Raw genomic sequence first — 25,808 nt, 5'->3', positions numbered from 1 at the left:
GATTTATATTAAACTTACAGGGTTTGAAGACAATGCTAGTGGAAAGCTTCCCTTCAAATATTACTAACTAAGGTTGTGTAGTTTTTGAGAAATGAGTAAAACAAGTCACAAAATAGTTTTGGTCTCATGAGACCAAAATTATTTCAGCATGTAAAATCTCCTTAAATGAAAAATATTACTTTTACTCATTTTTCAAAAACTACAGCACCTCAGTAAGTAAAATTTCAAGAGAAGCTTTCTACTATCATAATCTTCAAACCCTGTAAGTTTAATGTATGTCTGTGGACATTGTTTTTTTGTTAGGAAAAAGTAATACCCTTTAAAGACACTTGACACTTTTGATAATTGTCAAAGACCAGTCTTTTCACTTGATGTATCTCAACATATACATACAATAAAAACCTGTGAAAATTTGAGCTCGATTGGTAGTCGGAGTTGCGAGATAACTATGAAAGAAAAAAACCCAGCATTGTCACACGAAGTCGTGTGCTTTCACATGCTTCATTTCGAGACCTCAAATTCTAAACTTGAGGTCTCAAAATCAAATTTATGGAAAATTATACTTCCTTCTCGAAAACTACGTCACTTCAGATAAGAGGAGCCGTTTCTCACAATGTTTTGTACTACCAACCTCTCCCCATTACTCGTTACCAAGTGAGGTTTTATGCTAATAATTATTTTGAGTAATTACCTATATAGTGTCCACTGCCTTTAAACTTTTGTCGCGGTTATAAAAAAAATAGTGTTTACTGTTCCGATTCTCGCGACACTTACGATGTTCTCGCGAGACTGAAGCCCCCCCCCCCCCCCAGATTACGAAACGATGGCCCTTCTCGCAACCACGGCTTCGGCTTTGAATTCGGCTTCAGGCTCCGTCCTCTTGTCTGAGGCCCCGAGCACGTACGCAAAGCACGCGCAAAAATAAATAAACAACCGCGGGACCAAGCTAGCCTGAGCCGAATATGGAGCTGAAACCATAGATTCGAAAAGGGCTCTGCCAGCAGGAGCCTCGCGCGAGAGCAGTGATCTCGTGAGAGCATGTCTTCGAAAGCGGGGTGCTAGGCTATAGCTACTGAACGTATTATGCTATCACGATATTAACAACTTTTCCACAAGTCTAACTCAGACTAGGAGTTGACCATTAATAAGGCAGGGGTGAAGTCTCACTACCTTGTTGCTCGTTTCTCGTGAACTGACAAAGATGTGTATTGATCTCGGGAGTGGCGGTTGAATAGTTTCACTTTGAAAGCTCTTCGATTATGAAGTTCACAGTGAGAAGTATTTCATAAGTTAGACTGCTCAACAGCTTTTTGGCATTGGACCTTTATTGGTGTAGTTTATTCTATTTGATTTGGCTCCGGCAAGTTTTAAGGCAAGTCAAATCTGAACTGGGAACTATATAGTTAGTATCAACTCACTTACGTAATAAATAAATAACACATTGATTGCTCATCATGGAGCGAATCTCTACAAAATGGCCACTAATATACTTGGTGAACTTTACGTTTTGTGTATACGACTTTCACGACCAGTAATGGCGACATCTGCTGTGTGATGAATTACGGGCTGTGTGTGCGCATTACGGAAATCCTCCATTTAAAAAAAAAATCCGAGTTTGGCCCAAAAAACACCTCAATAAAATGAACGTTAATTTACTTAGGTCATTAAACTTAATGGATGAGCAGTTATGGTCTGGGGCAGTCAGGAGCACTGCCGGTTTGTGCATAATCCAAAAACCCACAAAAACAATGACAAAGAGATACTAGGTGTAAGTTGATAAACGAAAAGGAGTACATGTATTTGTAGCCTCTTCCTTTAATGGGGTATTCCCGTATTGGTGTCTTTGTCGAAAGACAAAAATAATTGGCGGTCGCAAAGAGGAGACTCTGAGTTTCCACAACCAGCGTTTTGACCCTAGTGCTGTTTAGCCAAAAACCAGTGTTAGATTGATGAAGGGTCATACAACCTTCTTGATTTGAGAAAGTCTAGCTGCACTTCTCTTCCAAATTCTGACAAGACGGTCGTCTACCTTATTGTGCTGATGGTCTGAGATCACTGCCTGACCCTTTGTAAGGGCGCCCTCTATCGATCCATCACTTCTCAAGTTAACGTACTGGACGTACCCTCGCACGAATTTGGGTACAACTCCAACTCTCTTCATGACCAGGCCTGTGTAGACGTCATCCCACGGTAGGAACCGGACGTGCACGGACTCTCGAAAGACCCTAGCCGCAACGTCTGCGGACATTACGTAGCACGCACCGGTGAAGAACGGCGCGTACGTAGGCTCCGGGTACAGGTCCAGCGACGTGTGCCACTTCTTGTGCTGGTCATTCGGGTTCCGGACCGGCACCACCTTGGAGCGGAGGTTTCCCTCGGCGTAACCCTTCTTCGGTTTGCCGACCAGTCGACGGACCATGTTGTGCACGCTGATTAGCATGTCGGCATCCACGCTGGCAACGTATTCCGCATCGGGACAGAATTGGGCTGCCCACTTGAAACCCATCAGGGTTTTGAACGTCAAATTGGCGTACGCTTCAATGAAGTTCTCTCGTACAATGTCACGTCGCTTCGTGTTCTCTTCGGCCACCAATCTATTTTTGGTGGCGTTACCACTCTCGCCCACCAGGAACATCGTTAACGTTCTTCTGCCGTCGACCTCCTTCACCCCACCCCATGTTTGACGTATCAGTGAACGGTCAAACGTATCGCCTGGACTACACTTGACAAGTAACAAAAGAAATACCCTCTTGTCTGTCTTATTGTCGAGACAGGCATCTTCGTTGGACAGAGTAAAGTTGAACGGGTGTGGGTTTAGCACCTCGTCAGAGAACAGAGGTGGTTTAGTAGCTTTCTCGGGGAGCCCAGAAGCTTTGGTTGTCACTTTTAAGGTTCCATTAGGTGAGGCAGACCGTATAGATTCTCTCCCACTGGGAGTATCCCGAGCGTTTGTTGCGTTTGTTGGTGTCGATGCTGCTACAACGGGCTGGTGGTGAACGGTCGGGTTGGACCGGGTCAAAAGAGTCCAATGTTTTCTTTTATCAAGGTTCTGATGCGGAAGCATCTTGAGGTATTCCGTGATGACCGCTTCGCTGCATAGTGGTGTTATGAAGTCTGCGGAGAAATACAGGACGGTGAGAGAGATCACCATGAGGCACCACAGACTGGCAATTTTCAAAACCCTGCGTTTCCTTAAGTACCTCATAGTTCTGAGTGTCTGCAAAAGATTTACAGATGATTTCACAGATTCAACAGTCAAATGCTTGCAGTGAGCTCACGTTCGGTTATCAGTCCGCCGAATCTGTGGACAAAACAAATGAGAATAATAATAATAATGATGATGGGTAGGCCCGCTATATATTTGTGCAAAATTCCTTGTTTCGGCAAATAATGTTCATACGATAAACAAAGACCAACCATAATTGTTGAGAACCCATGCTTCAGCAAAAGTGTCCTCTTGTACGGAAGTACCCCTACCCTAAAACTTTGGAAGACTTCTTATAGATGCTATTTCAGATTTTTGGCCCCAAACGTTAAAAAATAGATTTTTTTTTGAGTGAATGGTGTTTCAAAGAGTATCACCCGCTCAGTTCAGGTAAATAGTTGACATAGTTGCTCACGGTCAAAAAATGAATTTTTTTTTATACTTTGTGGGTGGAAGGGCCTTGGGGTGCAAGTAAACAAAATTGTATTTTCAATTCTATATATAGCCCGTTGCCATGGTTACGGCTCATTTTAATTTTTTGCCATTTTAGGTCGATTTTGGGGTCTGAAAAACTGGTTTTTAGCTCATATTTACAACTCCACCCCAACAAAATGCAATATTAATTCAAAAAACCTTTTATATCACTACAAAGTATAATCCTTGGCCTTCCTTGAGAAAAAAAAATAGTGCTTTAAATAACACCCTTGTGCTTTTTTTGCATCATGCATTACAGTATGTTTTTAGAACTTGCAAAATCGACATTTTTACCCTATTTTTTGACCCCAAAATGTCAATTTGCCAGGGGTCTCAGAAAATTTTCCTTTCGTCTGTGATTAGGGCCAACATTGGTCTTTCTATATCTGGTGTCAAAAACTTGGGCAATGTTTTACCCTTTCGGTAATATTTGTATAAAAGTTCTCATGGGAACAATAAATGCCTCTCGTTAAACGGCTACGGTAATTTTTATGGCGAATATTTTTGTGCACGGATAAAATGAACACAATAGCTTTTCAAGGCTTTTTTCTGGCTCAATGCTCATACTGATTAAATGCGAAGGCGTTAATTTTTGACAATATCATAAATGATGAACAGTTTCCTGTTTACTAATGAGCGTTTTATCTTTCGTAAGAGCTAAATTATTTCATCATCATTAGCTTCGACAAGTCAACTGTGAAGGGAGAATTAATAACGATCTATAACAACTAGATATATTAACAAATGCGTAGACCTACTAATGACTATCGAGTTTTCTTTTGATGTTCCTTTTTTTCTACAAACACAAGCTAGCGAGGTTTCCTCGTACCGCATACAGTGTATTGCTATAATGCGGCTGGGCGGACAGCGGCTAAATGGTTAGATACTTTGGATACAGGGGCGGATTGCACCAAGCGGTCTTAAACCAGTCTATGCGCTAAAGCCGGCTAACTTGAGACGCGCTTAGACAGTCTTTAATTATAGACCGATTGCAATAGCGCGGTCTATAATTATAGCCAGTCTTAATACTTAAGCCTGCTCTGAGCTGGCTATAATCGGTCTTTGTTTTGTATTTTTAAAGATGGCGCTGCATTTGTTGGTTGTAGATGATTTGATACAAAGAGCTCTAGGATTATATTTTATTTTAGAAATAGATTACACCCATGGGAGGCATTATGATGATGATCAAGGTGATTGTATCGTAAATGTATGTTCCCCAAAGTAAAAATGATACAACTCACAGATTTGATATTCGATGATTTAAACCAAAGCAATAAGAACAATGCCGTACCACCAGTGCCTGCAAAGTGCTAAGTATTATGGGACATTTGTTCGTATTTCATTACTTTTCACCGACTTATCTAAGACCGGCTTATTGCAACAGGCTTAATGACTGACTAAGCTAAGACCGTCTAAGGCAGATAGCCGGCTATAATTGACTGGTCTTAGACGGCTGACTAAGACCGTTTTATTGCAATCCGCCCCAGTACTTGCTCACTTTTAGAGCCTCTTTGTTCTGATTAGGATGATAAGGTTTAGTTTGGTAGCGGGCAGGGGACCAAGAAGACTGTTATAAGGCCATGTAAAGACAAGAACAGTAAAGATTGCTCATCGCACTACTTCTCTTCTTGCAATGTGAATCATACCTGTACAACTAGGTAAAGTAGTTATGACAAAACAAGAACTCAGTGGCTTAAAGAGCATGGAAACAGTGCCATATTCTTTTAACAAGCATGCTCGTTTTTGTTTTTTATCAATTCAAACTAAGGGATAACTTCAAAATGCATTTTTATTGTTTTTGGAAAAATTACCATTTTTGAGGCAGAAGTGTCACAACAGGATACAATAAACCAAAGTGTTTTTCCCCAGTAGACATGCAAACCATAATGATAGCCCAATCAAAACAAAAGGGAAATATTCCGAGAACCAATAAAACATTAAAGACAGTACAAACTTTCTTGATGTGCAAGGGGAATTAAAAAATGTGACTTTCAAAAAAGAGGTGCTGTTCACAAAACTGTTGTTTTATTTTATGCAATGTCAAGAAATATGATTGGGCCAGGGCCGGGGTGGGGCAAATTATAAGATTTAGGTCATCAACAACTCCTGATCAATGTTTGGTAATGCACTAAACCTACAAAGTGCTTATAAAAAGCTGCCAGATTGATGGAATTATAGCTAACTTCTTCATGTTATAAATTCAAAATGAAGCAAATATTTCAAAATGCATTTCTCTATGTTTTCGGGGAAAAGGGTCTATTTTTGAGACAGTTCTGTTACATCAGGATACAATTGCCCGAGTTTTTCTTACCAGAAATAAAAAGACAAATTATGGCCCTGATCAAAACCGAAAGGAAAATATTCTGAGACCCCTGAAAAAACGGAATTTTGAGGGCAAAAAATATGGTAAAAATGTTGATTTTGCAAGCTCTAAAAACATACTGTAATGCACGTTCTTAAAATAGCACAAGGGTGAAATTTATAGCAATATTTTTTTGTCTCAAGTAAAGCCAAGGATGATACTTTGTAGTGATGTAAAAGGTTTTATGAAATAATTTTGTTTTTTGGTGGGGTGGAGTTGTAAATATTAACTAAGAAAACAGTTTTTCATACCCCAAGATCAGCCTAAAGTGGCCTAAACACACATGAACTGTTACCATGGCAACGTGTTATATTATGATTTGAAATGTAAATGTTGTTTATTTGGACCCCAAGTCCCTACCATCCTACCATCAACAAAAAAATGAAAAATATATTTTTTTTTTTACCGTGGACACGTATTTCGATATTATGTGAAAAGACCCTTAAAAAGGAATTGTTCATGTTTTTGGGAAAAAAGTCTAGTTTTGAGGCAGTACTGTCACAGCAGGATACAATTGCCCGAGTTTTTGACACCAGATATAGAAAGACCACTGTTGGCCCTAATCACAGCCGAAAGGGAATATTTCTGAGACCCCTGGCAAGTTGACATTTTGGGGTCCAAAAATAGGGTAAAAATGTTGATTTTGCAAGTTCTAAAAACATACTGTAATGCATAATGCAAAAATAGCACAAGGGTGTTATTTAAAGCAATAATTTTTTTCTCAAGGAAGGCCAAGGATAATACTTTGTAGTGATATAAAAAGTTTTTTGAAATAATGTTGCATTTTGGTTGGGTGGAGTTGTAAATGTGAGCTAAAAACCAGTTTTTCAGACCCCAAAATCGGCCTAAAATTGCCAAAAAACAAAGTGAGCCGTAACCATGGCAACGGGCTATATATAGAATTGAAAATGCAATTTTGTTTACTTGCACCCCAAGGCCCTTCCACCAACAAAGTATAAAAAAATTCATTTTTTGACCGTGAGCAAGTATGTCAACTATTTACCTGAATTGACTCTTAACTTTTACTTTTAATGGTCATGAACCATGACAAAAATGTAAAACGTTTCTTATAAAACACATAAGAATTGGTCACGTGATATATTGTCGGGATCCCGACAAAAACTAATTTTGAGCACTTTATTTCACTGCTACTAATAATTGGAGGACCTTTCAAGCAATGGCTCAAATGAAAGCTTGTAACCTTCTCGACCCCATCAAAATACCTATTGAATTTTAAATCAAAATTGTTGGGTCAAATCGGCCAAAAAACTGACATAGCATCTTCAAGATTCCAAACACCTAAACGAAGACAGCAGAGTGTGTGGTATTGGGGTGCACATTATCATCCCCTATACAGAGAACCGGGTAATATGCTTAGTCTTGATTCGCAATGTTTGTTAAACTGGTCGCCGAAATCGCAAAAACACGCATTACTGTCCGCAGCACGATTAACTAGTGACGAAATATCTGTACCAAACAAACATCTCGTTCTGGTTCGATCCAAATTAATGTAGACTTGCCCAGTCCTTCCAAGTCAGCCTCCAAAACACTCTATGATGGCCCTCTATACGCCTCTCTTTATGCATGAGGTACGTCACAATGCTAACTCAAAACGAGGCGATGGGCGCAGCCACTGCAAGTGATGGGGGGAAGTGCTTCCATAGCCTCGTTTTGGGTAAGAATTATGACGTCATGCATAAGTATTAAGAGAGGCGTACAACAAACAGGGTCGCCAATCAAGATGATAGTATAGGCCTATTATAGACTGTTCACTTAAAGGGAAGGTACGTACACGTTTGGTAATTACTAAAAACAAATATTAACTTAAAAACTGACTTGGTAACAAGCATTGGAGAGTTGTTGATAGTATAAAACATTGTGGGAAACGACTCCCTCTGATGAAGTAACGTAGTTTTTGAGAAAGAGGTAATTCCTCACTAAAATAATAAAAGCTATCTAGCTAGAAGTCTTTAATTCCTATCTGATTTAAAGCACACAAATTCGTCCCACAAGGGTGTTTCCGGTGTTTTTCTTTCACAATTTTTTCGCAACTTCGATGACCGATTGAGCCCAAATTTTCACAGGCTTGTTATTTTTGCTTATGATGTGATATACCAAGTGAGAACACTGGTCTATGACAATTACCAAACGTGTACAGTGCCTTTAAAGACTGGTCACGTAAAGACGGGTACTTGCTTTTCAGAACCATGTCATTGGATACCATCATTTAATTGGACGCAAGCTTTTTTCATCTGTGTTTGGGTTGGTCCGAGGTGACGTTTGGCTGCAGCTGCACTTTCGGTCGTCTATATATTATATAATGAATGTGTGAAACGTGCAGATGGGCGGGCTAGAGGCCTGTCTCTGGCGTAATTCACTAACCTCGATATGTGATGTCAGATGTTCATGCTTTATAGTTATGTATCTACCTATTAATGAAAACACCCTCCCAATCCATATGGGCGTGGAAATCGCCGCACTGCATTATACATGCAACCCACACACCGATGTGTTATAATCAAGCACTGTATCCGCATAACTTTCTCATTATTGACGTGAAAAAAACCCACAAGCAAACTCGGGTTGGCTTCGAAACCCCGACATTGGCAAATTTCCCCCACCGTAGGTAAACACAGTAGCCTTTTTGAGGTAGGGTGGTGAGCACGTGTATGAGTAGTGCTTGTTTGGATGTAAATAGGTATACTACAACCAAACAGTTTGTCCACCACATCAAAAATGTTATGGTAGCAGTCGGAATCTTAGTAACGATGTTAACATATTGTGTTATTGTGCATTAGGGAACAATCATTGTTGATAACACAATTGGCATGGTACTATTCACATCTGTTCATAATATTGTATTCTATTCATCTACCTCCTTAATGTTATTTTTCATGGTCATGACAGTTCTGATTTAAAAAAAAAAAGCAAAAAAAAAAAAAAAAAAGAAGCTCAACAACAAAACAGACAACCGTTACGTTCGCGTGACTGTTATCATGGTCCATGCATGGTAAACCAATTTCCAGTGGGCATCGTTCGGCAATTGTTAAACCTGCGTTGGATCAAAAGGAAATTGCTAATGAATTATACACTGATCGACGTCAGGAAACTATACATCCCGAAGTTCCGGCACGATGCTGTGGAAACCAATAATGGACTTGCATTAAAGGAACACGTTGCCTTGTATCGGTCGAGTTGGTCTTTGAAAAGCGTTTGTAACCGTTTGTTATAACATGCACATGGTTAGAAAGATATTTTAAAAGTAGAATACAATGATCCACACACATTTGCTTCGAAATTGCCTGGTTTTCATTTTACTTTGCTAACTAACACGGTCGGCCATTTATGGGAGTCAAAAATTTGACTCCCATAAATGGCCGACCGTGTTAGTCGACGAGGTAAAAGGAAAACCACGCAATTTCGAGTGATACTTGTGTGGATTGTTATATTCTACTTTTAAAACATCTTTCTAAACATATGCATTTTATAACAAACGGTTCTTTTCAAAGACCAACTGGACCGATCCAAGGCAACGTGTTCCTTTAAAGACATTGGACACTATTGGTGCTAGCATAAAAAATTACTTGTTGACGAGCAATGGAGAGCTGTTTATAGTATAAAACATTGTGAGAAACGGCTCCCTCTGATGAAATAACGTATTTTTTGAGAAAGGAGTAATTTCTCACTAAAACAATTGAACTGAATTCGAGACTTCAACCTTCAAAATTTGAGCTCAGTTGATGTCGTCGAAGTTGCGAAAAAAAAATGAAAGAAAAAAAAAAACATTGTCACACGAAGTTGTGTGCTTTCAGATGCTTGATTTCGAGACCTCAAAATCTAAATCTGATGTCTCGAAATCAAATTCGTAGAAAACTACTTCTTTCTCGAAAACTACGTCACTTCGGAGGGAGCCGTTTCTCACGATGTTTTATACTACCAACCTCCCCCCATTACTCGTTACCAACAAAAGGTTTTATGCTAAGTACAAATAGTGTCTACTGCTTTCAAATGTACAAAAAACTGCATAGTGTTTAAGAATTGAATTTAGAAAAGGAAAAATTCTAAAATACAATTAAATAGACAAGTAATATAATTTGCATCATACACACATGAATAAATGCAGCAATAAACAAAACAAAATTAAAATCAAGTGCAAAAGGGTCATATTAATATGAACAATAATGTCTAGAAAAATAGTGTATTTTGTGCTCGTTTATAATGGGGGTACCTCAATTCAGGTAATAGGCCTACCTATCAATTTCACCACTTCACCATCTTTTTGATGACACACATTGGTGACATATTGAAAATCAAACAATAATTAATAAAGCAAATTAGGTAGTAAAAGCAAAATCGATAAAGATTGGGACAGATATTTTATGAATATTAGGGTTTTTTTATGTTTTTTTTTTAAACACTTTTAGTTATACTGTGTAGAAACAACTCAGTATGAAAGCTGTTTCCATCAACAGTCTAGTCGTACCATTAAAAACAAACAATTTTAATACAATAGTACAACGAAATCACCGTGTTAATTATCAACCATTTTGTTCTTCTCACACTGTATAAAGGCCCTTTTCGAAACAACGGCTTCGGCTTTGGATTCGGCTCAGGCTAGCCTGGCCCCGCCGGTTCTTCTGACAATATTGCGTATACACGCTCAGGGCTTCAGGCGTGTTTTATACTATCAAGCTCTTCCCATTACTCTTAGTTAAAAAAGGTTTAATGATAATAATTATTTTGAGTAATTACCAAATAGTGTCCACTGCCTTTAAAAGTAGAGTCATTATAAAGCAACAGACTGCATAAGCCGTTCTAGAATATTGCTGGTGAGGTGCGTGCATTCACACGGTATACAAATCACACGATAGTCAATTTCAATTCAATTCAATTGAATTCAATCAACCTAATTATTTCCATATTGATGAAAAAGAGAGAATAATAAACAAATTAAGTCCAACTATTTCAGTCAAGTCAAGGATATATCAAGAATATTATCAATGAAAGTGACAAATATTTATATAATTTATACGTGACTTGACTAAGGCTCTTTAATGGTGGACAAGTATGACACTATCAGGTTCCAACCCAAACCAAACGTCAACTGCTATTCCTACATCACAAAAGACTTACAGAACTGCAAGAATAAGAAAGAGCTAGTTGGGCCGAGTAAAAAAAGAGACATGTTTAGCGTCCGGGTTTCTCTAAAAAGGAAGTATTTTTTATTTCAAGATGGCCGCCATTCTTTTTAAAATGTCAAATATCCATTGTTTTTTACTGCTCAAACCAAAATACATAAATGAAAAAATTTGGCCAAGACATTCAGACAAGAAATTCAGATTGATTTAACTGAGATCGTAAAAAAGAGAAATATATATATATATATATGTATAACAAAGGAGGCGGCCTGTAAAAAGGAAGCGGGCGGGGACGCTAAACATGTTTCTTTTTAAATTGGCCTTACATGCACCGGTACAGCCAAAAACACATTACTTTAAATTAAAGCCAGTGGACACTATTGGTAAATATCAAAGACCAGTTTCTCACTTGAGCTTGAAAATTTGAGCTTGATTGGTCGACGGAGTTGCGAGATAACTATGAAAGAAAAAGATACCCTTGTCACACGAAGTTGTGTGCTTTCAGATGCTTGATTTCGAGACCTCAAATTCTAAACTTGGGGTCTCGAAATCAAGGTCATGGAAAATTACCTCTTTCTCGAAAACTACTCCACTTCAGAGGGAGCCGTTTCTCACAATGTTTTATACTACCAACCTCTCCCCATTACTCGTTACGAAGTAAGGTTTTATGTTAATAATTCTTTTGAGTAATTACTAATAGTGTCCACTGACTTTAATTGTCATGGGGGAACGAACTTCTTGGTTCCGTAAATTTGCCATAATAGTTTCCCTGCCAACTGTTGGTTCTGCATATTAGTCAAATTATGCAAGCTTTTGGAATTGTGCCCCTATACCCCCCAAAAATGCTTGAGCGGTGTGACATGTATACCATGCGAATGCACTGAAATCAGCAACATACTTTTTAAAGCAATTTCAGTTTGTGGAGGGCATTATATTTTTTCTTTCAGTCAAGATTTTCAAATCTCAAGGCCATATTGAAAAGGGTGATTAAGGAATTGAAACACAATTTGTATCGACTTATAAATTCAATACAATTTCCGAGAGTTTCGTTGTATTTTCAGATGTTTTTTCCCCTCGAGGTTCCATAATGCCTGCAAAGTACAATCTGCTAAACTAAACGCTTTAATTATGGGCTCCCCACAGAGTAGTTTCAGTTTGTGAAGGACAGTGTTTTTTGTATTCTTCTGTTATTCAAGATTTTCCGTGTTGGATCATCAATTTCTGGATGTTTGTCTAAAGAACTAAAGATTCTTGTTGTTGTTTGAGGACTTTTAGTACTTTCAGAAAATTAATTTCCAAGGTTCCCCAAATTACATCCCATGCAACACACGAGAAACGCCAGCATTTTCAAGTCTTTGATTCGAACAGTTTGTCTGCTGTCTTTGCATCAAAAACTTCACGATAATAAACCTCAGTCAACCGGGAAAATACGAACATAATTATACACATCGATGCAAACCCTTCCCTATAAAAACATGAAGAAAAAAACTTTTACGGTTTCACGCCAATCCAAAGTCAACTCTTGGCAGACCTGATAATTAACGGAGGCAATTGCCTCTAATTCCAACTGCCCTGGTCCTTGTCTTGATGCCATCGAAATGATACAGTATACAATTTTTAAAATTTCGAACTTCGAAAAGCGAACTCGAAAAGCGTACGACCAACAGGAGAAACAGATCACCCATTTTCGGTCACACTAAAACTAAAACTACAGCCGACAAACAACCGACAATTTTTTTGCGACAGCACGTTTGTTTATTAATGATCTTCCCACCGAGGGAACTTGGCAAACTCCCAAAAAGGGATATAAACACCAAGCTTGCAACAACCAATTTCCTCGTACAAAGATTTTTTTTTTTTTTTGCGAATTCATAATCATAGACGTTATTGCACTAATCAAGAACTTGTGATTCCCTGATTCATTAAAGGAACACGTTGCCTTGGATCGGTCGAGTTGGTCTTTGAAAAGCGTTTGTAACCGTTTTTTATAAAATGCATATGGGTAGAAAGATGTTGTAAAAGTAGAATACAATGATCCACACAAACATGCCTCGAAATTGCGTGGTTTTCCTTTTACCTGGTCGACTAACACGTCGGCCATTTATGGGGGTCAAAATTTTGACTCCCATAAATGGCCGACCATGTTAGTTCGCACAGTAGAAGGAAAACCACGCAATTTCGAGGCAAACTTGTGTGGATCATTGTATTCTACTTTTAAAACATCTTTCCAACCATATTTTTTTTTTTATGCATTTTATAAAAAACGGTTACAAACGCTTTTGTTTTGACCAACTCGTCCGATCCAAGGCAACGTGTTCCTTTAAATAGGCATTGTATTTATTCTAGTCATTGTGGAATCAGCGGTAATAGCTGGGGAATTCGAACCCACAACCTTGTGGTTGCAAGTCCTACAGTATAACAACTTGACCACAGTGACTTAAATACACTTTTAAACAAAACCTGTTTTTAAATGAACACAAACAAACCATTTAATACATGTACATATGAAAGAGTGGTAACGTATCTCTATATAACTTCAAACTGTCAAAAGGAAGGTTTTCCCAACTAGTGAAAAGTACCGCCATGTTGTCGTTGGACTGCTTCTGGTACCCTCCGTTTCGACATAGTAATACTATTATGTGTGATACAAATCAAATCAATTATTATTATTTTGTTGGGACAATTAAAGGAGCCATTTTGACAATTGCGTGATTGTTTGACTTTAAAATGAAAAAAAACAGAAATAGGATTAGGCGGAAGATGTTGTCCTTTGCGGACATTTAAAGTCACCTAAAAATAGATTTTTTTTTCTTTCAAACATAAGAGTATATGCTTACGAACAATAAAACAATTTTTTTTGTAATTGTTTGTCACGATTTATATGTTTAAAAAATATATAAAGTTGTTTGGGGGGCTGACTCCGCCTACCCCTTTTGTGACGTCAATCGAGGCAGACTTTGCCTGCAATGCGTATAGTAAACACACGTGCAAAGTACATGTACGTCCAAGTCGTGAGTTGGTACATTTCAAAAAGTGTTTTTCTGCATTCAGCAGCAATACACCTGGTCGGCATTGCCGGAAAAAACAAAACAATTTTTTTTTTGAAACGTACAAACTCACGACTTGGTCCGTACATGTACTTTGCAATTGTGTTTACTCTGCGCATTACAGGCAAAGTCTGCCTCGATTGACGTCACGAACAGCGCCCTCTCGGGTCGGGATCTACTCTTAAATTTGTAAATAACATAAGAACTGATTTTTAAAACCTTAGTTTACTGTTAATTCACATTCCACTCATCAAAACACATATTTTAGTGACAAAAGCTTTATTTTGAAAAAATACCACTTCCAGGTGACTTTAACATTATATACAAAAAATTAATTTCACATTCAAAGAGACATTCACATATAAAAATGACGATTCTTTCGGTATTATTTTGCATCTCAACGAAAAATAATTTATTAAAAAGAACACATTTTAATGAAGGTCAATTTGACTCGGCTGAGGGTACGAAGTGACTCAGCTGATAGTCTTTTCGTACCCCGCGCCCACGCTACGAAGTGACCAGTTTGGTTATACGGTAAGAAGTGTCCCGAAGGTACGAAGTGCCCAGGGTACGAAGTGGCAAACCGGTGGTTATTAAAGTCCGGGGATTTTTTTCATGAAATTTTTTTTAAGTACAAACTTTTTTTGGGACTTGGATATTATCCCGTAATCACCTGCCCCTCGACGTCTGCGGCCTGTGCGGCCGTCCTAGACGTCCCCCACCCCGGCATCGAGAGGGCCGGGGCCCGATCCCTTCGGGTTCAGTGGGATTTGCGCTCTCCTCGGGCTCCTGGCGACGGGGGTCCGCGATTCGCCCCTCCCGGCCGAGTGCCTGGTCCGATTAATCCGCCCGTGTCCGACATCTACACAAAACGCTGACCAAAACGGAATTTGGTGTTGTATTTTTATGGACAACAACTTGAGAATGGAAATGGAAAATAATTCACACCTAACATTGATGATGGTTCGGTGTATATAGGAGAGCAAGCTTACCTCTTCATGGCACAGAATCTATAATTGGTTGCCACGAGTTCGAGTTGTCTTTTAACATCAATCGTGAAACGCTCCAACTTCGTCAGCAGTGATGCATAACTTTGAGATCCTCACAGAGCAAGAACTGCAAGGAAGACACTGGCTAATGCAGACGGATCTGTCTGTTGTATGACAAGGAAGTTTTCTTCCAAGTTCTTTAAAAATATAATTTTGAGCTTTTTCCAAAAAGTGGTCACTATGTTTCTTGATCAGTTGCCAACACAATCACGCCAGAACCAACTATAATTCTTCAAAGTAGACTGTTTTTGTTAAAGCTTTTTTTCCCGAGCAGGAATCAGTGCTTTTTAATGCGTGCAACAGATTCCAATGCACGGCGTGTATCCTCTACTGTGATGGTAGTTGTGGTAACACCAGTCTGAACCGCTGCTACTGCTCTGCACAGGGCTAGCTGACTGTTTGAAGACCTTCAGTTCCACATGGACAGCGTTGTGATATGGGCCCACCGTACAGATAAATACAATTACTGCCTCGACAATAGCGTAACACGCTCCACTTAACTTCAACATTGAAAACATTTTAGTCAAGTCTATGGATAGCAAACTCGCTTCACTGCAACATTGAAAGCATTCAGTCAAAATGCCTAGCTTTTCCGGGTAGGCTTACTTTTGGGGTTGGGGTGGCGTTGATGAGTGGTGGCAGTTGGCCGGGAGGGGGGGGGGGGGGGTGCTACCCCTTCGATTCCCGGGAAGTCAGTCCAGTAAGAAGCAACCAATTGGGAAAAGAAGGGAAAAAAGAACCAAAAATTGTATAAGAAATTGTACACTTGTGGTTTTTATCTGTATTTAACTCAACCATGTAAACATTTTCGGACAAATTATTTTATTATTATTAATTGGTTTATTGTTAAAAACACATTGCAGCCAAAGGCTGAATTACGTGCAATTTACACAGAAGAAAAATACAATATTAAAACTCAGGCAGTCTGAGACAAAATTTTACAAGAAAGCAAAAAGTCATTAATTAAATTTGGGTGAACCTCTAAAGAATTGATCGGTTGAAACAATACGAGACATAAGATCCAGTGGTGGACTGAGAGGACAATATTGCAATATTTTCTATTTAGTAACCCAGTCATGTAAGGCAGAGGGTTTGTCCTGAATGTGGTAGTGCAACACCTGTATGGTTTGAACTTAGGTTGATTTCTGAGCGACATTGATGATGTGTATTCAGAGTGTGGCAACCACTCAGAGAACTGCTGTGAGGAGCAAGCTTTTGTTGAGAAAACTCTGCAAACTTTCTCTCGCCTTACATGAAGAGGTTCCAAATCTAGTTTTGCTAGGGATTCATGGTAGGTTGTGTGCTGAGTACCAAGGCTTTTGTTGAGAAAACTCTGCAAACTTTCTCTCGCCTTACATGAAGAGGTTCCAAATCTAGTTTTGCTAGGGATTCATGGTAGGTTGTGTGCTGAGTACCAAGGCTTTTGTTGAGAAAACTCTGCAAACTTTCTCTTGCCTTACATGAAGAGGTTCCAAATCTAGTTTGGCGAGGGATTTATTGTAGGTTGTGTGCTGAGTACCAAGGATGTTTCTACAGACACGCTTTTGGATCATCTCAAGTTGATTACTTTGTCTCTGAGTGAGACCCGCATGCCATAATGGAACTGCGTACTCTAGCACTGGCCTTATATAACTTTTGTACACGCTCAGAAGTTCAAAACCATTGAGCCCTGCACCTTTTAATTTACGCAACGTGAACATTTTCTGGTTTGCTTTATTTTGTATACTCTCTACCTGGGAATCCCATTTTTAAATCTTCCTGGATCATAACACCAAGTAGTTTGACTTTACTGACAACCTCAAGGCGTTGCTCAGAAACGTTCAGGCTGACATCGTGTAACTTTTTCAGTCAATTGCAAAATAGTCGGTAACACGCGTTACGGTAAAACGCGTTACAATTTTTCCAAGCTACATGTTTATACGTTATTTCAATTGTGGAGTTACAAATTTTCAAAAAATATCAACCAATATCAGTTGCGCATCATAGTTAAAAGGCAAACAATTAAATATACCTTTTTCTTAACGTTTTGCTCTACATATCACAAAATTTAAGGTAACATGCGTTACGGTAACACGCGTTACAATTTGTATTGCTACATTATTGATGTTATTTCAATTGTTGAGTTACAATTTCTCAAATTTATCAACCAATTTCAGTTGCACATCATATTGGAAGAGCAAAACAGAAGCTATAGACCTTTTACTCATTTATTTTTTTAGTTGCTCTACATATCCCAAAACTTGTAGTGCATGCGATTGTTCACTATCACGGGTTCTCCAGTTTCCTATACATGTATTTTTTCCTCTCACGCTTTCAGGGCTCCCCCATGTTTTCACATCAACGGCCTTAATTTAAGGGGGTTTTGCCAGTCTTTTTTGCTGTGCGTTATGGGACATTTTGCTGAGCAAAGACAAAATCAGGATCGTTTTATTTTCCAGGAAAGAGGCTTCTCATTAGCAAAAGATGGGAAAAAAAGAATGTGTAGAAGTGTTCGTTTTAATGTAGGCTCATATTTCTTATTTAAACAAAAATGTAAAATGTATGTTTGATTATTTTGATTTCGTAGAGGCTCCCGGGGTGACTGAACTTCAGATCCTATGGCTTGTTGAGTATTGTGGTAAACCACGGTGCCATCGGATCAGAACACAGATAGCGGGATTTTATATATTATATAATATCTGTAAATATTTAATAACAATAATTTCAAGAAGACGTGACATTAAAAACTATTTCATTTTGCGCAACTTGAGTACCCAGAGAGTCAACATCTGAAGAAAATTTTAAAATCGGACGTTTATTTTTGGAGATATATGGTAACAAGATTGCCTAATTACATATTCAGGTCAATAACTCAGCTAATTGATTAAATAATTAAACAGTATAACATTTAGCTAATAGCTCATGTTCTTAGCTTCGATTTAATATATAGGACTCAAGTATGTCATTTCTACCGTTTCTGAGATTACGTCGTAACAAAAAGTCTGTGTCGTTTGGACAGAAAAAAGAAAAAAGAGTTTCTAAAACGTTTTGAAAAACTCAGCGATTTCAATAGCTGTTCCGACCACTTTACGTCGGAACAGCTAACGGCTAAAAATAAATCTCTAAGATTACAATAGGCGTTTCGGCTGTTAGGCCGAAACCCCTTAATGTATTTCATTTCTCCATCTTCTTCTCTGTCTACCTCTTTATGCGCTAAAATAAGTCTTAATCCATATTATAGATTACGAGACATCACGAAGAGTCCGGAGAGAATGACGGAGTGGCTCATGTGATGTTCCACTGTCATCGGTGCCTGAAACACTGGACGGACTACGGCCGGCCACCACGGGAGTGCAAAGGGAAAGAGTCCAGAACGAGAGGTCCCAGCTTTAATATCAGCAACCGAAGTCATGATATTCTAAAGGTATGCGTGGGCGTTATAACCGGCAACCTGTAGAGAACCCTGGAAAGTTCCACAGTTGGAAAACATTTTACAAAACCAATGGGAGCTGTTGCAAAAAAAGTTAGTATAAACAAAAGAGGTCGGCACTAGGAGGGTCCACGATCGCAGGCGTTTTGAAGCTTGTGAGCGTTAGGGCATGAGGGTGCACCCAACTAAATAAGGAGAAAAGAGAGCGTCGACCTCGTTAACGCTTTGTAGGCCCTCAACATATTATTCTATTTATTAGACAATTAATTTGAGTACCCCCGAAAGGGTTTCAATCGGTGTAAATTTGTGACATAATTTTGTGACCTGGGGGTTGATGACTTCAAACTTCAATCTCAGGTTTCCTTAAGTTCATATTATGTTCTTTTACAAACTACTTTCCATGTGAAAATCCCACTAAGCGAATTTCCATTAAAAGTGGTAGCACGTCTTTTAGACACGGCGTAAATGTGTGCACAACATTTTAGGCGCGACGTAAATTTACTTCCGCCCAAGGTTTGAGAAAGTACTGTGGCGGGACCGGGGGTGGGGCCAACAAGTCTGGTCTTGTTCGACGGGGACACCGTCCCCCGGGTTAATTATCACACCCCAAATTATATTTATGAGCCCTGGTGCTCAGGTTAGCGGCTACCCAAACACCAGGGGGGGACTAATAACGAGCGGCGGCTAAAGCCTGCGGGCGGTTCGTTTGGTGGAGATTTACCACCACCTAGACTTAGATTAACCTCAAATTATAAACGAGCAGTTAGGAAACCTCAAATAACCTCACGAGGATTCATAGGTTCCAAGGCACAATTAAATGGTTTATTTCAAGTACAATAATCAATAGATAATTCACAGGTTTATAATCACAACACAACCCAATAACCTCGCCTTATAATAATATCAGGCCCTTAGTCAATGCAATCAATAAATGCACTAAACCTCATACAAAAGTTATACACAAGTGGGCCCAAGTGACAGGTGAACCTCACACCTCATACAAGTTACACAATCTTCTCAACTACAGACTATGCCTCACACGGCGTAACTTCTAACCTACAGAAGCTAAGCAGGAGGGAAATTCCCCAGGAACCTTCCAGCGATCAACAGTGTGCCTCACCGAACCACATACAAGTCGTGAATTCCCCGGGCTACACTCAACCGTTTTCTCTACCCGAGATGCGGTTATTCGCCCTCACACAACCTCAGTATTCGCAGTTCCCACGTAAGGAAACACAACACACGCTCCCGTTCCCAAATTTCCGGTACACAAGCTTATTAGTTACCTCGCTCTTCTATCTATACGGTCGGCGGTTCAATCCTCGATCCATCGACAACACAGCAACACGTAACCTCACTCCCTAAATGCTAGACTAGCCCAAGAGCAACACGTGGAGAGATAAACTTCGAGATCAGATAACACAGCACGCCGCAGAGAGAGAGAGAGCATGCCTCCAGCGCCGCCTGTTTTATAGCCAACGCGCAGACCCCACGCGACGCAGAAAAGGCGCAGTAGACTGGCCACAGTCCACCAACTACACTCAACTTACACCCTGTTCCGCCACAGTACAATCATATTAGACAATATTGATTGCCCCTTTAAAGGGTTTCAATCATTGTAAATGTGTGACCTATTTACAGTTTGGCGCCCACTACTGTCCGTCTATTGGTTCTTCATTATGTCTACTTTGGTTCTACTTGCCCTGAGCAGGAAAAGCCCAATCTGTTTGTCAATAAGGGAAAACGTAAACGTATTTTCATTTTAATAAAAAATAATAAAAAAATGAATTGAGCGATCTAATTTCGCTGTCTTGTGACTAGAAATTCAGCAACCTCGCTCCGGATGAAAAGCTGTGTTTCCTCGAGGCGATCCAGGCAAGGGACCCCGCTGACGTCCGTTCTCCTCCATGCCAGTCTCCTCAAGTTCACGTCATTCGTCCTCTCGACGAGTCCCAAGAAAGCAACACCACACAGTCTGGGGCAGCACACGGTTAGTTCCGGAGTGATCCGTAGGCCGTATTTTGATTAGCGGTTGCAGCTACGGCTACGGCTAGATTTCGTAGCCGTAGATGTAGGCGCCAATTCGGATAGGGCCTCGGGTTCCTTTTCAATACACGGATCTGTCCAACCCTTGAAACTAGCACCACATTCTCTCACACCTCCAGCTAAAACTCCATTGGAGTATTTTGGACGCTACAAGAACCAAGAATGTTATCCACGACGGGGAAGGGGAGGGAGAAGAGGAGGGGCCGATGTCATGACAAAAACTGTCCGCTGGCAATACGTGTTCGCTCATTAGCATATTGCGTTCTGATTGGTCAGGAAGTCACACTGTTTACGAAAGGTTGCTAGTGTTGTTTGCGGTTAGCGTGCGTCATCATTGCGTGCAATTGCTTAATTTCCAACATTTAGTTTTACATTTTTGTAACGCTTTCCTGCTATATTTATGTAAATATTGAAAATAATTGATTTTGTGAATCAAGTTAAAAAGGCTGTCTTACACTTTAAGATTCCGGGTCTGATGTAGGGGACAACACTGTAGCACTGGATGAGACAAGAGTTGTTAGAAGACAACTAGAGGGCGCTGTACTAACAGAAGCTGCACTCGATCAAGGGGATGCTGCTGGAGGCACGGCCGAGAATGAAGGTTTGTGGAATGCTATAGTTGCCTTCGGACCTTTGTATATTTATTAAAAAACAACTTTGGGGTGCGGGTAAACATGATTGACAGTCGACTCTCGTCATAACAAGTTCGTTGGCAGTGGCATAATAAAAGAGAAGTGACTCCAGAGTCCAGGATGGACTTTATAAGGAGAACCTCTGCGAACACGCGCTCTTGTATAAGGGACAATCTTCCTCCCCTTCTGTGATCTTAAAAAAACAAAAACAGGCAAGACCAACCGACCATCCCGATTTTTAACAAAAAAGGGCAATACAAAGATGGTTGTTATAATGTCAAACAAAGGGTTGAGCATGGCGGGATTATGTTTTTACACAAATCAATTTTCAACGCAGTGGGAAATAATTAAGTGGCGTGCTTATTGAACACTAAAGACAGTATACAGACTAGAGGAAATGGAACGTTGCTGCTCAGATTAACTCTATTCTAACTATCTTTTCCTTAAAAAATCAAACCGTTGTGTCTTCCAGGTCGAGCAAAAATCTTTGGTCCTCCAAATACCATACATGAGTCAAAGTCTAGTACAACTAACGAACAAACAAACTCAACGGATCTCTCAAATACAAAAACGGTTACGAGTGTCGAAGATCTACCAATGACTGTGGCAGCAAAACAAGGGCTAACAACACAGAGCTGTCCATCAAACAGAGAACCGACATTAAGAAACACCAAGTGCCAGGTGCATGACAACAAAAGGAAAACGGAAAAGGTACTTGGACCTATGATACCTGTTGATACTGTTGATTTGATGAGTCAGTCGAGTCCCGCCAATGACCACTCTTCTTCTGATATTGATGCTCCTGAACAGACGACTTCTGGTCCATTCTTGGCGGGAAAATACTTCAGTCAAGAAGATGATGTAAAGAATATCAAAGTGACTACTTCTGACCAAGTAGGAACGTCTGCTCAAGAAAACAATCCACCTGTGAAGGAAGGTCCACGACCCGTTCGTTCAGATGGAGAAACCCAGCATTCAGTCACGAAGGTTACCATTACGAGAACCGGTCTTCACTTAAGTCATTCCAACAACAAAACAGCTTCAACCAATTCAGACAAAGACCACGAAACAGCATCAAATGAATCTCTCAATGACAACCTAAAAAATGACACACCTGCTTCTCCTAAACCAGTCACTCTCGAGCAGAATTCCAGTTCTCAGTTCCCAACAGGTGAAAGCCAACAAACGATGACGCCTCGCAGCCATTCGAAAACAGACAAACACTGTGCTAGGGAAGAGCCTCTAGGCTCCAGACATACTTTGAACAGAAAGTCAGGATTACACAGAGACGGCGGTGCAAGTTACATGGGCGTGATGAGTGACGATGATCGGAGTGGTCTGAACCCCGGTTCCTCTACTGAAAACAGCGCTTTGTCAAAAGAAAGTCATGACAAAGTCACCAAGGATAGGACATTCTCACCAAGTCAGAAGGTAGTTCCTATCAGAAACCCTGCTGTCCGAAATGTGACGGGAAAACCAGACACAAGACCGGGAACCATTGAGAAGCACATGTTCGCCACTCCGAGGGCAAGTCTCACACAGACTAATGCTGTTGGAATGGTACCCATGAAGTCCGGTGAGACTCTGGACGTATACACCGTTCCAAAGTCCAAGTTGGAAGACCACAGTGGAGCAAAGTCCAAAGTTTCAGCAACAAACAACCAACCTGTGAAGCCATCACAACGCAGAGAGTCTGTTGTACCTGGAGGGAATACAGCCAGGCAGCTCCCACCATTGAGCGGAAATCAAAGACAGCTTCCACCATTGAGTGTTCGAGACACAGAACACAAGTCAAAAGGCAGCGACAAAAGAAGAGGTCTAGGAGTACCAAAAGCAGAGGAGCTAGTAGATAGACACACGGAACAACAATTAAGACTTCGGACAGGAGAGCCACTTCCTACACTCAGTGATACTCAACAAGAAAAAGATAGAAATTTTTCTGAATCTAAGGCCAAACAGAAATCAAAAGATCGCTCTAAACCTGTAAAACGTCCACCTGCTGTTACTCAAGAAAGACAAGACATTGCTGATACCTCAACAGAAGGTACAGGACAGGAAAGGAAACCCAATGTACAGAATAGCTTATCTACACTTAATCGAAATGTTCAAGAGCACAAGAGTGAAGTTGGGACCAACATTCTGCCAGCAATCGATCAAGCAATAGGTCTTGAGACTGAACAAGAAAACGACACTTGGGGAACACAGTCACCCCTGAAAAATCTCTTGAATCAGTTTGAGAATTTTGAGTTGAGCCTGTCGCCACCACCAGCAAGTTCCTTGCCATGTGCAAGTTCCTTACCACCTGCAAGTTCCATACCACCTGCAAGTTCCTTACCGCCTGTGCCCAAAACAGACAAGTCATTTCGTATGACTTACTCTACTCTCCCAAAAACCTTTGACTGGGACACCTCCAGGCAGCCCCCTGCGCTGACTCGTGGAACCCCATCACCGCAACCTCATGGACTTCTGAACGACTTTTTAGAGCATCAAGAAGATTATCCGAGACATGTTGGTGCCAGACTAAAAGGGACCTCAGCGGTACGTAGACAGAGCGGCGATATCTACGACAGATCCGCCCGGACGCCATCCAGGTTCTCCGGTAGAAAGACCAACTTATCAGTGTCCACATCCAGCAGCAAGTCCTCACAGGTGAGCGCGGCCGAGAGCGTTTGGGAATCCGTCAGCGGGATCTGGAGAAAACACACTCTTGAACTGAACAAACTCGAACGAATGGTGGCGTTGAACTTCTTGCCCCTTACATCAGCGTTCACGTTTTCCCTGTTTCAGCTGCCACCTCAGTACATGGAACAGAACCGCCTCCTGAGGGAACAGGCGGTGCAAATAAGGACATTGAAAAAACCAAAGAAGATTGTGTTTAAGTTTGCCCCGAAACCCAAGAAAACAGCTCTTATAAGGCGACCTGCAAAGCTTGTCAAATGAATAAGAGAGAAACATTTGTTTTTTAGGATGCTAATGGGCTACCATCGGAGGGGATTAAACCACTATTACAGTTTCACTACATTTCATCTAAAAACGAAAATGGTTTTATTGATCAAGTCTATAATCTCAGGGTCTCAGTGTGCAACTGTTTGTGACTTTTATTTCACTGCCAATGTTTGCTCAGTACATCCTTCAGGGTCCACTTGATGGTTCTGTTTCTTTGGAAGCAAATTACACAGCTTGTGAAGGAGCTGTCCGAGGGCTCAAGCTGTAGTTTGAGACATACATTAAATGATTTGGGTACTTTTTGTAACACAAAACACAATGTCCACAGATTAACATTAAACTTACACAGTTTGAAGATAATTATAGTATAAAGCGTACCTTAAAATATTAGATGCTGTAGTTTTTGAGAAATGAGTAAAACAATGTCATGAAAATATGTTTTTACACGCTAAAATAATTTTCGTCTCATGATCAGTGAGACGAAAATTATTTTCATTGCATTGTTTTACTAATTTCTCATAAACTACAGCACCTCAGCAAGTTTTTTTTTTGAGGGAAGCTTTCTACTACCATTATCTTCAAACTGTGTAAGTTTAGTGTAAATCTGTTGACATTGTGTTTTTTGTCCAACAAAAAGTACATAGGCCCTTTAAGTGTATACAGTGATGCGGTTGTACCAACACGAGCAATCCTAGAAATGTGATGAAAGTTCTCTCTGTCTACCTGTAGGCCAAGAGCATTGCAAAATGTTAAGTTGGAGAGGTGTACACTCCATGTCATTTCAATTTTTAGATATCTGAAGGTTTGGTCACCAGTTGTTGTAACTATCCAAAATGTTTTGAACACCAGAGTGCTCAATAAAGAACATGGACCGACAACAAGTAAATGAAGTAAATAGTTGGATTATCATAATGATGGAAAACCAAATGAACTATACAACAAAAATACTTTTGTGTAGCCAATTACAAAATGGTTTGGGTTGATATTGACAAGATAGTTAAACCGCCAACATAGGGCTAGATAGAGCACTGGCAATATATTCCAGAGGGCATTGAAATCCCACTCTGGTCAACTTTTCTTTGTTCAACCGTTTAAAAATTTACCCAATCAATTTCCCTTGTGGTTTATTATTTGATTAAAGGGAAACCCAACACGATAGGCCCAAGGCTTTTTCTAAACCTTTGCTTACACACATTTCTCCATAATTGACAACGGACCCAAAGACATAGCAGGAACCTTAGGCCAAACAATTCATAACTATGTTTTTTTATGAAACATTTCAAAAAAAGCCATTTCTTAACTAATTTAAAAAGCTTAGTTACAATTAAATGGATTTAATCTCAAAGAAACCGCAATGCTTGTTTGGATATTATCATTTGGGAAAGTGACATGGCGTTCTGTCACAACTGGCCAACACCAAAACTATAAAAACATTTTAGAGGGCACATGGAGGTGCATCGTTTTTTCTTTCTTCTGGCCAATTAGAACTTCAGTTTCCAA

The 25,808-nt window shown here is 40.0% G+C and overlaps 2 protein-coding genes across 4 annotated transcripts in view; one reads left to right on the top strand and one right to left on the bottom strand.

The window, feature by feature from the left end:
• The window catches only part of LOC139951928 (uncharacterized), a 29,311-nt gene extending 4,627 nt beyond the window's left edge, over positions 1–24,684 (top strand). Inside the window, exons 5-8 of one of the 2 annotated variants that reach the window (XM_071950969.1) lie at positions 18,496–18,678; positions 20,506–20,674; positions 21,212–21,331; positions 21,835–24,684. In XM_071950969.1, the coding sequence (XP_071807070.1) occupies positions 18,496–18,678; positions 20,506–20,674; positions 21,212–21,331; positions 21,835–24,302 (2,940 nt within the window). In that variant the 3' untranslated portion in view covers positions 24,303–24,684. Of the gene's footprint in view, positions 1–18,495; positions 18,679–20,505; positions 20,675–21,193; positions 21,332–21,834 lie in introns of both variants that reach the window. The other variant, XM_071950968.1, reaches the window with a different exon arrangement.
• Positions 73–15,719, bottom strand: LOC139951970 (beta-1,3-galactosyltransferase 1-like). Of its 2 annotated transcripts, none has more exons than XM_071950972.1 (2): positions 15,175–15,719; positions 73–3,301 (listed from the first exon to the last, which is right to left on the bottom strand). In XM_071950972.1, exon 2 carries the CDS (start codon positions 3,203–3,205, stop codon positions 1,958–1,960), a length of 1,248 nt encoding a protein of 415 aa, XP_071807073.1. In that variant the 5' UTR covers positions 3,206–3,301; positions 15,175–15,719; the 3' UTR covers positions 73–1,957. The 2 variants fall into 2 exon arrangements, with proteins under 2 accessions (XP_071807073.1, XP_071807072.1); XM_071950971.1 differs by having other exon boundaries at positions 15,219–15,719.
• Positions 24,685–25,808: the final 1,124 nt, after the last annotated feature.

The sequence above is a fragment of the Asterias amurensis genome, chromosome 2 (assembly GCF_032118995.1).
Source record: "Asterias amurensis chromosome 2, ASM3211899v1".
Lineage (NCBI taxonomy): Eukaryota > Metazoa > Echinodermata > Asteroidea > Forcipulatida > Asteriidae > Asterias > Asterias amurensis.
The sequence above is the reverse complement of the archived record's forward strand: the minus strand, read 5'-3'. Positions and strand labels throughout refer to the sequence as shown.